The 14,174-nt window shown below is 25.8% G+C and overlaps 2 protein-coding genes across 7 annotated transcripts; both read left to right on the top strand.

Annotated features, from left to right (window-relative positions):
• The first annotated feature begins 1,067 nt into the window (after positions 1 to 1,067).
• Positions 1,068 to 6,484, top strand: LOC126914957 (uncharacterized). 2 transcript variants are annotated; one of them, XM_050719268.1, is made up of 2 exons: positions 1,068 to 1,238; positions 1,474 to 6,484. In XM_050719268.1, exon 2 carries the CDS (start codon positions 1,620 to 1,622, stop codon positions 5,766 to 5,768), a length of 4,149 nt encoding a protein of 1,382 aa, XP_050575225.1. In that variant the 5' UTR covers positions 1,068 to 1,238; positions 1,474 to 1,619; the 3' UTR covers positions 5,769 to 6,484. The 2 variants fall into 2 exon arrangements, with proteins under 2 accessions (XP_050575225.1, XP_050575224.1); XM_050719267.1 differs by having other exon boundaries at positions 1,471 to 6,484.
• A 1,348-nt stretch (positions 6,485 to 7,832) lies between these two features.
• Positions 7,833 to 13,556, top strand: LOC126914961 (BTB/POZ domain-containing protein 17). Of its 5 annotated transcripts, XM_050719272.1 has the most exons (4): positions 7,833 to 7,979; positions 8,469 to 8,716; positions 8,810 to 8,950; positions 11,106 to 13,556. In XM_050719272.1, exons 2-4 carry the CDS (start codon positions 8,618 to 8,620, stop codon positions 12,363 to 12,365), a joined length of 1,500 nt encoding a protein of 499 aa, XP_050575229.1. In that variant the 5' UTR covers positions 7,833 to 7,979; positions 8,469 to 8,617; the 3' UTR covers positions 12,366 to 13,556. The 5 variants fall into 5 exon arrangements, with proteins under 5 accessions (XP_050575229.1, XP_050575234.1, XP_050575231.1 ...); XM_050719277.1 differs by lacking the exons at positions 7,833 to 7,979; positions 8,469 to 8,716; positions 8,810 to 8,950 and adding an exon at positions 9,558 to 10,109; XM_050719274.1 differs by lacking the exons at positions 7,833 to 7,979; positions 8,469 to 8,716; positions 8,810 to 8,950 and adding an exon at positions 10,116 to 10,268.
• Positions 13,557 to 14,174: the final 618 nt, after the last annotated feature.

The following is a 14,174-nucleotide window of genomic DNA, read 5'->3' as shown; positions in this document are numbered from 1 at the left end:
CATCAGAAATACAGCCAAGAATAAATGTATAATAAATCAGTAATTTAGAAGAATGGAACCAATTATAATAAAATGAAACGATAATCGAATCCAAATTCTGCCTTAAAGATCGGTAATATGAACTATCGATGACTGTAAATTGTCAAATATAGCCAACGATAAAAGAAAAAAAATTCCCCAATACTACTTAATTTTACTAAAATGATAATCAATAAGTGATTAAATGGAAACGTACTATTTAAATGAAGCAGAGACAAGCGTAGAAATGTTGATAAAGTCGAAATGAAAGTATTAATAATGACAGGGTGCGCTCTACGGGACAAATTTTCGCTCCACGACTTTCAAGAGTACAATGTCACCCCACGACACTTTGCCTTTTCCAATATTTCGTACTAATAGGAATGCTCGATTTGACGTGCAATATATCGCGTCAATAGGAACGCTCGATTTTTGTATATACGAGCGCGCGCAAATTTAGCGTATTCAAACGGTTAAATTGATGAAATTGAGGAATAGAAAACATATTTAAGATAATGTTCAATAACAGTTACGAATAAAATTATATTCTTAATGAAAAACTTTTATATGTTACACGAATGAATAAAATATGGTATGTTACTTTACGTGTTGATATGTTACAACTTATTATTACATAAAAGTTGAAAAAATTGTTCTATCCTGCTTCATTAAAAACAAATGTAATCCTTAAAAATAATTAATAATTAGTAGTTTAGTTCTGAAGAATTGATAGCGAAACTATCATAAAAAGAGAAATTTCTTTAATTGAAAATAATTTATCATTGTTTATTTTGTTATTAATTGTTATATGGGTTATAAAATTTTTATTTTGTAATACCAGAGAGGAAATTCCTCTCTGCTAATACATATCATATTTTATCTAATTAATAATTCTCCAGGATAATCGACGATAATCTCAATTCTCAACGATAATCTCGTGAATAACACTAAAATGGTAAAGAATAAGGAAGGTCTAGAACATGTGTATGCTTCGTGTTTATACGATCGTGTTCTAGGCTCTTGACTAGAACCTATAGAATGCATAACCAATGGTCATTGAACACCAATGCACTTACAAGTGTGACTACAAGTATGACGCAGAGATATATTGAACGTTAGATCAATCCTTTGTGTTTTGGCTTGCGGTATTCGTAAACATTTTATACTATTGGGTAATTTCTACAAAATTGTTCTCCTGAGACAAACGTGATAATAAATAGGTAAGCAAGACATTTTTTTAATTGAACAAAAAGTTTCCCAAAAATAAAGTGAGTTTTTATTCTATCGGAATTTTATAAAAGTAAATTATTTATTATTAAGTGTGATATTTTTTACATTGGTTATATTTTTAAAAAACGAATTAAAAGTGAATTATATAAAATATATTATTTTCAATAATGGTCTCATCAAATATGAAAATATAATAATAATAATTTAATACATTTTTTACAGCAGAAAATAATCATTTGGTATAGTTAAGACCATAATAAAACCATTTAACAAAGAAAAAATTTGAGAATCACGTGAGAATCTATAAAAGATTATACAGTATTTTATCAGAAGGGTAAAAATTATTATTAAGAAACAATTGCAATTAGAAGATGAACTCAAATAATTTTTCATCACATAATAGATTTCAAAATATTTATAATAAAAAGCGATTCTCTCGTAAAAATTATAAAAAACCAAGGAAAGCGATTGCTAGTATAATTTATAAAGAAAACCAGAATTATAACACCACTTTACCTAGTTGTGCAAATGAGAATCAAAATATATTAATGAATTCAACAATCAGATCTACATTAAACAGAAGAAACTGTGAAAAATGCCAAGAAGATTTAAGTATTTCTCCAAAAAATACTTTAAAATCTACAAGTATCGTGAATCAAGTTTTAAACAAGTGCGATAGAAATAGCTCTGTTTTCTTATTGAAAAACTATAGGAATAACAAGAAATTAGGTATGACTAAGACACCAAATATAATAGAACACGACCATAAAGCAGTATTAAATCATGATTTACAAAATATAAGTTGCTTTTGCAATGAATCTAATACAAATTGTAATTTATACAATAAGAACGAAATTCACTGTGAGCAAAATGTGAAATTTCAACAAAAAAGTTTACCTATAATATCACGACAAAGATCTCTAGAAGCAAAAACACGTAGGAAGAGAAATCAATCTAATATTACTAATGAAACAGATTGCAATATCTCGATACAAACTAAAAGAGAAAATAGCTGTGATATTAATAAATCTATTACAACTGAAAAATCAAGGAAAGGTGTTTATACAAAAGGTAAAGGACAAAAAATAATAAAATCGATTTATCATTTACAAATAAAGAAAAACAAACAAAAAAGGATATACAGAACAGTACATAAATATAAACAATGTAATAATGTCACCAAAAATAAATATTATAAAGTAATAGGAAAAGGAAAGGATACAAGTAATTTTTCTACAGTTACCATAATACCATCAAGCAAGATTGACACCAAAATAAACAAAGATATAGCGAGGCATAAAAATTGTATAGATATTAAAAATTTGATAATACCTTTGATTAAAATAGATGATCTTTCTACATCTGAATTATCTAAATTAATTCAGAGTACCAAATGTATCGAAAATAAAGAGAATATACAAAAAGATGAGAATATATGTAATGAAACAAAGAATATCGCAGAAATACAGCATTCTGAACAAGAAGAAGAACAAGAACAAGAAATAAATATATTATATAAATCAGTGTTTGAGCAAAGATGTACAAAATGTGAAGAAAATGAAGTGAATAAAATTGATGAAAATATAAGAAATACAAAATTTGAAAAAGAGACATATAAAATATCTCCAGAGAATATTTTACAATTTTTTCTAAAAAACAAAAGAGATATAGATATAAGAACAAGATTGAGATCAAGTATTGAAAATATTCATGAATATCATATAAGAAAAAGTGTAGCAATGTGCAGTAAATGTACAGAAGTCTTTAATCTTTTACGACAATTTTCTGGTAAAGTAAACTTTGTACAAAATGAAAAAGTATGCATTGAATGTACGCTATGTAATTTAAAAATTAACACTCTATTTCATTTTCAAAAACATCTAATGGATGTACATTTACAATGTGAAAGAAAATCATTACATAAACAAAAGAAATTTGCAGTTGCTATTATTAATTTCAGTGATCAGTTAGATTTAAATATCAATAAACAATTTATATTTGAATGCTGTTGCTGCTCAAAAACATTTGATCATACAACAAATTTTGAGGAACATATTAAAAATATGCATCACAGCTTCAATCATCATCAATCGGATGATGTTAAAAAATATGAGGCAGGACAAATGACTTTAACTTCTGAATCATATACAACATTTAAAAATGAACATGTATTTAATGAAACTCGTGCTTTAGGTAAGAATTATATTTTTGATGCTCTGACTAATATAGATGAAATTTCTGATTCAGGAGAGGAAATTAACATACAAAATAATCATATAAACGAATATGATATTAACACAAAAGAAATAATTCTTACAAATAATATATACCATACAGATTCAAATGATAAAAATTTATTGTCGGAGATGGAAGTAAAAGAGAAACAGATGAATGATATAAATAATTCAGATGTTACTCAGATAAGAAAAGAAAACGAAAAATTTGAGGAAGATATAGAAAAATTAAATGTTGATGAAAAACATTCAAATAGTATTTCAGAATTAAAACTTTCTAATGTATCTATTAAAATTGATCGAAGATTTAAAGAATATTGGAAACATAAAAGAAGCTTTTCTTTTATTTGTAATGTTTGTTTTAAAAAATATAGAAGAAAACAAGCGTTTTTATCTCATATATCTAAACATATAACAGATTTTGATACTAATGTACATGAGCAACAAAAAGCAGAAGAAAATAATGATTTCATCAGACATGAAAATGATGTAGTATTAAATGCACATACTGAAACTACTCAAGACAATAGTGAAAGTTTCAAGGATAATAATGTAGTACATTCTACTATAAATTTAGCAGAATCAGACCAAAATACTTTAATATCAAAAACAATGGGTAATGAAGTTGATAGTGGTGAAAATGGAAATATAGAATATGATATTAAAGAAGATAGTGTAGCAAGTAAAACAGATGATTGCAATTTTGCATTATATATAAACCTTATACACACACAAAAAACAAGAAATGGTGCAAAAAGGCAAAAATTAATGAAATTCAACATGAATATTGCAAAAAAATGTAAAACAAATACTAATGAGCAGCAAAGTACAGAAAATGAAATTGAAAACGTGTTTCCAACATATTTTACTACAAATACTAATTCAATAATAGATGCAAGTAAAGAAAATGTAGATTATGATTTAAAAGAACTGCATTGCATTATATGTGACAAAAAATTTAGTTCTTTGACAATATTTAAGGAACATATGTTCTTTTTACATGATTTGTTGTTTGAAGATCCAAGTTCACCAAATTTATCAATGATACCATATGAAGTAAAAAATCTGTCTACACAAGGTACTTGTGTATCTAAAATGAAACACAATATGACATGTAAAATAGAAGAATCAAAAAAAATTTTGCAAAAGGAAAATAAACAAAAATATAGAAAGTGGCGTTGTAACGCGTGTAAAGAAAATTTTGCATTACTTAGAAACTACTTACGACATAAGTACTACTGTCATAATGATGAATCTGTAGTTCATGTTTGTGATAATTGTAACAAAATCCTTACTTCAGTTGCAATGGTGAACATTCATATGTGCACTAATGTTACTACCTGGAATTGCAAGAGATGTAGTCTTACTTTTTCTAACGGTATATCTTTAACACGACATAATATGAATTATCACTTAGAAAAAGTAGGTCCACATGTATGCAAAATATGTAAATTGAATTTTCTTACAATGTACATGCTAACAAGACATGAAACAACACATTCTATAAGTAACAATTCCGATATTACAGAAACTTTCATAGATTTATCTGTACCTGCGAAAGACTATTTACCTTATACTGTAGATAATATAAATGTTAATTCTGAATTCAGTAGAAAACAATTGAATGACGAGGCTATTCCTTATAGGAATGAAAATGTGGAAATTAAAGAATTAGATGAACTAAATGAAAAATTTTCAAAAATGCACATTACATCTAATATACCACACAATGATAAAAATATACTGCACTGTGATACATTATGTGCTACAGCACCACAACTTCATCTGGAAAAAAGAGAGATATGTCGAATCTGTAATAGCTTATATTTTACAGATGAATTAATAAAACATTTAATATCTGATCACATAGTCCCAAATAATATGTGTTTTAGAGAAAACGATGCTAATATTGAAATAATACAAGAAAATATAAATTCTCAGAATGATATAATAGAAATCCTTGGTATACAACGTTTGTTGTCCCTTTACGAATATCAAAGATTTGATACTATCGTAGAAAACAAATGTTTCAGTTGTATAACATGTCCAAAAGAATTCTCAAATACTCAGCAGTACAAAGTTCATTACTTAAAATATCATGATATAATATGTTTATTGTGTAATATAAAATTTGAACACAATTTTCAAGCACTTGAACATAAAATTAAAATCCACAAATCTATTGATTTATATTTGTGGATAGCACAAAAGCTAATATTACAGTTAAGGCAATATGGAAATACCATTGAAGATGTGATATTAAAATCTAGTGAAATAAGAGTATGATAAATAATATATACTCGTAATTTTAAGTTATATTCTAACTAGTCTATACAGATATCTGTAATTTATTAAGAAAATGCATAAGTTGACTCATTAAGACTACTAATTCAGGTAACCTATCAAATTTTAGTTACCTGTAATTAAATATAAAATTGTATATATTATATAACTTTTTGTGGGTATTTTTTATAAAAAGTAAATATTAATAAATATATTGTTGTAATCTTAATAAGCTAATATTCTTTTATTTGTACTTATAGAAAGTACACTCAAGTATTATAGAATGATAATTAAAATTCTATTATAAAATTAAATTTATTTTGTAACATCAAAATGTTTTATAATATAAAAACTAGATTACAATAAATATATTATAGGGGAACCACTCTAAAGAAACACTCTTATTGGATAAATAAAATATCAAGAAAGAAATCATGATATACAATTCTTTTGCTGTATTATCTTATTCATAGTATCTGGATTTGTATCTTTTTTTATTGTTTGAATCTTATACATGTAATACAATGATACAGATTATTTCTATTGTAAATCATTTGTACAGTTTTTGAATAAAAATCTTATTTACCAATAAAAATATATAAAACTACATGGAAATTGAAATTTCTAAACTTGAAAGTAGTCGTAATATGTATCGATCAATTTAAGTTAAATACAGATATCTGTAATTTATTAAGAAAATGTATAAGTTGACTCATTAAGACTATTAATTCAGGTAGCCTATCAAATTTTAGTTACCTGCAATTAAATATAAAATTTTATATATTATATATTTTTTTGTATTTTTTATAAAAAATAAATATTAATAAATATATTGTTGTAATCTTAATAACCCAATATTCTTTTATTTGTACTTATAGAAAGTACACTCAAGTATTATAGAATGATAATTAAAATTCTGTTATAAAATTAAATTTATTTTGTAACATCAAAATGTTTTATAATATAAAAACTAGATTACAATAAATATATTATAGGGGAACCACTCTAAAGAAACACTCTTATTGGATAAATAAAATATCAAGAAAGAAATCATGATATACAATTCTTTTGCTGTATTATCTTATTCATAGTATCTGGATTTGTATCTTTTTTTATTGTTTGAATCTTATACATGTAATACAATGATACAGATTATTTCTATTGTAAATCATTTGTACAGTTTTTGAATAAAAATCTTATTTACCAATAAAAATATATAAAACTACATGGAAATTGAAATTTCTAAACTTGAAAGTAGTCGTAATATGTATCGATCAATTTAAGTTAAATACAGATATCTGTAATTTATTAAGAAAATGTATAAGTTGACTCATTAAGACTATTAATTCAGGTAGCCTATCAAATTTTAGTTACCTGCAATTAAATATAAAATTTTATATATTATATATTTTTTTGTATTTTTTATAAAAAATAAATATTAATAAATATATTGTTGTAATCTTAATAACCCAATATTCTTTTATTTGTACTTATAGAAAGTACACTCAAGTATTATAGAATGATAATTAAAATTCTGTTATAAAATTAAATTTATTTTGTAACATCAAAATGTTTTATAATATAAAAACTAAATTACAATAAATATATTATAAGGAAACCACTCCAAAGAAGCACTCTTATTGGATATAAATAAAATATCAAGAGAGAAATCGTGATATACAATTCTTTTGCTGTATTATTTTGTTCATAGTATCTGGATTTGTATTTTTTTTTATTGTTTGAATCTTATACATATAATACAATGATACAGATTATTTCTATTGTAAATCATTTCTACAGTTTTTGAATAAAAATCTTGTTTACCAATAAAAATATATAAAACTACATGGAAATTGAAATTTCCAAATTTAAAAGTAGTCGTAATATGTATCGATCAATTTAAATTTATCAAATAAATATATCTTATATCGGTTAACCGTAATCATATTAGACAACTATTTATTCATATATTGTTTCGTTAACTAAATTATTTAGTATATTTGAAATTTCCTTTAGGAATCAAATAATTCTAAAACTTGTATCAAAATTCGCGCTGAATATACTACAGCGCTTAGCTTACTTTATCACTAGTCTTATATGTATTTATACAATCGACTTTCAAATCAGTTCAGTTACTATCTCCTGTCGATGTGGTTTTTACAAGTTTTGGGCATTTCGAAATTGTATATGAAATAAATCCAGTTGAATATTAACGTATGTATACAAAATAAAAACAGTAGCAACTCTTTCATAGTTTAATAAAAGAGTTTATATATCTTAGTGATTTAATATTAAAATAGACAACTGAGGTTTCACAATTTACCTTCTTCGTATTTAATTAGCAAAATCTTTTTAATTCATTACAATCGTATACAGTCTTTGACAAATTAAAATTTATCAATTACTATTTTATTCAATGTCTTTATATAAGATAAACATAACCACTGTTAAACATATGACGTTTCTGTTTATAAAACATATGCATTACATATATTAATAATCTTAAGTAACATATAAATAATCAACAGTTTTATTCAAATCCATTGGTATTTTTCAATTTACTTCCTTTTTTGAGGATATAATGTATACTTTTATATTATACAGAATATTACAATATATATATTAGTTTACCTTTTAATAATTATTATTAAGTTAGTTAATAAAAATACATATGCACTATATATTATATATTCTTTCTTACAGTTATAATATAAGGGTATTAAAATATCAAAATTTATAAAGAAAAGATGAATATTTATTCAAGCTATTATTCTTATTGTAAAACAAATTTGAGTACTATGCTATAGAAGTGGCATTAAAAGTTAGTCCAAAAGAAACAGTGATGATCAAGTATGACAGGTTCTTCGAGGATGGATACAAACAAAGAAACGGAAGAATCTAGTAATGTTCCAAATAATGTTGGAAATTCTGAAAGTCCAGATTCAATAGAGGTTGTTATTAAGGGATATAAATCATCATTTAAATAAAAGAAAGATTAACAAAATTTTATTTGAAGAACTGAATTTATTATATTTTCTATTTAGGTGGATAATTCACGTACAGTTCTTTTAAAAATAGCAACATTATATGCAGAACGTCTTATGAATGATATTTGTCTTGTTGTTAATGGTATAGAATATCCAGCACATCGCCTTATACTTTGTGCTTCAAGTGATGTTTTCCAAGTAAGTAAATTTTAAGGTAGAATACAAAATAAGATAAAATAAAACACATAATTGTTCATTATACAGGATATCATTAAACTGGTAATGTAACTTGAAAGAATATGATTTTATTAAAAAAAGTAAATTAGTATAAAGTAACATTTTCCTCATGTAAATTGATATTAATAATTCATTCAGTATATTTAGTATATTCCAAAAGATATAAACGTATTGAATATAATTATGTTGGTAGACCAACAAAATTTTTTCTAGCAAATTTTTATATTAATAAACAGTAAGTTTTTAAGTGGAAATTACTTCTGTTTTATTATTCATTCTTCATCATCTAGTATGATAAAGTAATAAAAGTAATTTATAGATACAACTTAATTCAGACATAAGTACTATGGTGTTATATACATATATTCAATGTATATTTATCATTTTATTTGAAAACAAAGCTTTTCACGGCAAAATGTTATTATAATTTGTTAATTTTCTTCTTTGTGTATAATTACTTTCTTTTATGTGATAACACTAATTTAATAACATATTTTGTACATATGATATAAATACTTATCCATGTACTTAAATTTTAGCAGTAAAGTAAATATTATGTAGTGAAATTTAATTTACTTATAAAATACGTATATTGTGCCAAATAATGATAGGTTGACACATTTCTTATTTCACTCATATATTAAAAATGATTAACATTGAACTTTGGCATATCTAACAAGAATTTTCAAAGTACAACTGAGTTGAGGAAAAATTACATTTTACATTGCACTACTATGTTTTTTTATTTGACATTATTTGTATTCAAAATGTGTTGGGAACATTATGAAAAAAAGGTCACCAAAAGTCACCTTATTTAAAATAGACCAACAGATAGTATGTTTAGGCTCATTAAAATAAAAAAGATTTTTAACTAATTCATTAACAACCTTTACATTGTAACAAAATAAGGATTATGAAAATTTGATTTATTATGTAAATGGATTCAGAAAGCAAAAATTTTAAACTCGTATTTTTTTTTTAAATTATTAAAAATAAAAGAGTTATAAGCAATTAAAAATTAATAAAACCGAACATTTTCGATCGCTTACCGAATTTACTCGAAGAACGCTTGACGTCACAAGTCCGTCGCGAGTCTGCAATATGTACAAGTCAACACCAAGTGAGAATGATTTCCTGATTGTAAATCTAATAAACGCTATGAAAGTTCATGAAAAAAGAATTTATAAATGGCGTTTTGTTCCACAATGTCAGAATGATTTAATAAAAATATCAGAAAGAAGATCTGTATCCGTTCCTAAAGATAGTAACCTACGAAAAGGCATGGTTTCGAATTGCTAAAAGAGATATGCCAAAGATAGCTCCAAATTTCTTTTGCTGTGGAGATTATTTTATTCACCATATATGTATTCATACATTATACTGTACATGTTAATAATTTGTGTTTTCCTTCTTTGTATTTGCTACAGTTCATATCCTTTTCAGTATGATACATACATGTTCCTTTGAGTTCTTATCGTTTTAATAAATATTCTGAGTTTTTATCCCCAAATCGAATAATAATAAAAGATGGGTATATAGGTAATTGGACCAAAATACAGATATTTTCAGTATCATCTAGTTGGAATTGCATGTTAGTGATCACCGCTAACATTGTGTCACGGCTGTGGTGTTTATAGATTCTTGACGATTTCCGTTCTTTCCGAGTTCGGTATTTTTTGAATATGTTACAGAAATCAACATTTAGAACATCTTTTTGTACATATAAACGTCGGTCGACCTTACTTTCCTAGATATTCGCGAAATCTGTCCGTATTAATTGAATTCTGACTATAGTTTTGGGTCTGTGACAGCATCACTATTGGTCGCTGCCTGCGGGTCGCTTATATTTTAAAAATGCTGTCACCGCCATACAATTGTCTTCACAAGAACGTAGTATAACCCAAACCTAAATTTAACTGAAGTTTTTTGTAAACGTCTCGGAAATTGAACAATGGTTATATATATACATAGAAAAAATTTAGTTAAAATGTTGACGATATACTTCAAAGTCATCGAAGCCGATGAAATTCTACATAATTACCTAACGTTATATTTATTATTATCTTTTTTGGTATAGGTAACATTTCAACGTATATTCTAACTTTTCTTATTGCAGGTAATGTTAATGAGTCCTCAGTGGAGTGAGTCACAGGAAAGTAGAGTAACCCTCCAAGAAACGCCACAATGTGTACCTATATTTAGTGAGTTTTTGCGGTACTTTTATACTGGCCAAATAAGAATTAATTATGGAGTTGTTCTACCAATATTATCTTTAGCCGATAAGTATAATGTTAAGGATTTAATATCATTGTGCCTTGATTATATGCAAAATCATGTTGCGTTAGCTGCCATACACGGCACTCTAGTATCATGGTTACAGTATGCGTCAAATTGTGGTCATCACAATATTACTCAAGCATGTCAAAATTTTATTAAGTGGAATTTGGAATTGGTGGCCAGGACTGCAGACTTTGGAAATTTTGATTTAGACATTTTAGTATCATTGTTACATCAAAGTAGTTTAGTGGTAAAGGATGAAATGACGTTATACAAATGTTTAGAATCTTGGTTGGATCATCAGACAAATCGGTTGAAAACTCAATTGTCGCACGACGAATTAGAAGCTACGTTAGAACAATTGGTAATAGCTGTGATGTCTCCTGTTAGATTTCCAATGATGTCTCCTCGACAATTAGCAGAATTACTTTTATTTCCTTTAACAAAAAAATACAAAGAATTCTTTGTAGAACGAATGTCTATAGGAATGTCATTTCATTCTGGTCAGCTAGATAAAGTTAAAGAAGTAAGTTTAAACGAAGAAGATGGTGCATTACTTTTTGAACCAAGATTATACACTATAGACACCTGTAGTTCATTACTTACGATAGAAAATTTTCATGGTTTACCCTCTTACCACACCAGAACGCTCGTGTTTTCAAGTCATTCGTGTTTAGCAGAGTATGCTGGTGACCGTGCGTGTGAATGGGTTGTAGATATATATCCAAAAGGTGTTTGGTTTAAAAAGTTTTTCTTAATAGTGTGGCAAGGAACCGTAGAAATGCCCGAACATGTGAAACGTTCGGTTAGATTATCACTCACCTGTAAGGATCCATCTGTAAATAGTAATGCTGATATGCGTGTAAAAATAGGTGTTTTAATATATGGTTTACAGGATGGTGTTGAACATATTGCGAGAGTAACAGAAATTATTCACAGATTTAGTAAAAAAGAACGTGTTCTTAATTTGGACGATCTTTTACCGTTTGAAGAACTTAACCCGCAGCAGGGTTCTGTCTCGGAAAATACATCTCCTTTTCTAGTAGGTCCAAATAAAGATATGCTCAAATTACATATTGTTATATCACCAGCTAACTAAGACAAAGAGATTTCTTAGGTTATATAAAATGAAATCTTACTACAGACTTTAAATATTTTGGACTCATACGAAGAGTCATCTTTTTTAAGTTTGTCTTCAACGTATGTCCTAGAATTTTTTTCTTTTGATAAATCGACATTTTAATATTAGACTAAGATAAAGTTTTGTATTTAAATCGTAATATGTAATAAAATATTAAAAGATTTCAATGTTCCATGAATTTCCATCACATTAATTTTTTCTGAGAAATTGTTAATTACTATTAATTATTTATTTAGAATAACATAATTTTTAAAGCGGACGTCTGTGTAAGATGGAATATTGTTAATTTACACTCCGTATAACAAAAAATTAGCGAATTTATATTCATTTTATTGCAAGAACGAGTGAAATTGATAATTATTAATATTTAATCCACCTATTCGATTTCGATGATTTTTTAATGTATAAAATATATATAGAAATTAAAGTTTTTGATCACTTTTTCCTGTACGTGAAACCTACGTTCGGTCTTAATCTCCGAGATATTCGCAAAGAACTGTCGATATCATTAGAGTGAATTATTGCGCCTATAATTGTGCATTCATTGCCAAGTATGCGTCAATATTTGTTGCCAAATAGATTAACATCCAAATCTAACAAGAAAATATGCCAATAAACTATAAAAAAAGAAGAATTAGGTTCGGTTTAAGTAGTGACCGAGCGGTGGTTTTATGTATAGGAAAAAGTTGTTAAAAATTTTAATTTCTACAACATATTCAAAAATCATCCAAATCAGTGAGATGTGTGAGATATCGATATCAACCGAAATATTTTTTTGTAAAAATGTTTTTTTTTTTTTTTTGTATCTTTTATATACATGTATTGCTTTATTAGAAAAGCTATCTTAAGAAGGCCATAGAAAATATTTTAAAATTTTGTGCGTATTCGATTCTTTATCGCATATAAAATCACGTTGATATCGTCGATATAGTAAATATTTGAAGGATTTTAATAGTTAGTAACTAAATGCATAACTGAAGGGCGGCGTAGGTTTTGAATTTCAAAATCAAGATGAATTATGCGCGATAATTCTGTTTTACAAATCTTCGTCGATCCAAATGAATTAACATTTATGACAACGATAAGAAATATTTTGTAATATTCCATACATCGTAAGAAAAATAAATTTGTAATTATTCAAAATTAAAATTGTATATTTGCAGTACATTTTCACATCATTATAATATAGTGACAATACACTAAACCATATGTAAAATTTTTGATTCAGTTAAATATATATCGTATGTTTCTTTAATTTATAGGAATTAATCAACCTCAATGTTTTTGAAATGCATTAGAATGTATAAAGATATTTATATTTTTTACTAATTTCATTTTTCAGAAGGAAGAAATCTTTAGATTTTATTAATCACTATTTCTTATTTAAACAAAAGTTAACTTTTCCTCGCTGATATTTTTCGTAATAATTTGAAAAATGTTATTTTTTATTTCTGTTCATAACATTTATTGGCAATGTATTCTTTTTTCTTTTGGACACAGGTATAATATAATGATAGAATATTCTCAAAAGGTAAAGGTTTAATTTGACAAGATTTATTTTAATTTTCTAAATGTTTGTACTTTCTCTTTCATTATGATTTGCAAATTCTTTTGGGTAGTGATTTCTATAAATATTTAAAAAAATTCTTTTGAGATAGTTTCCATTTCTATAAATATTACATAGTAACGTATACAAATTACCTTTTTATTTTATGTTTGTGATATATTGTACGTTTTACAATAGTTTATATTCTCAATTAAACGATT

This window comes from Bombus affinis, chromosome 3 (genome assembly GCF_024516045.1).
Source record: "Bombus affinis isolate iyBomAffi1 chromosome 3, iyBomAffi1.2, whole genome shotgun sequence".
Lineage (NCBI taxonomy): Eukaryota > Metazoa > Arthropoda > Insecta > Hymenoptera > Apidae > Bombus > Bombus affinis.
This window is presented reverse-complemented; position numbering and strand designations above follow the sequence as displayed.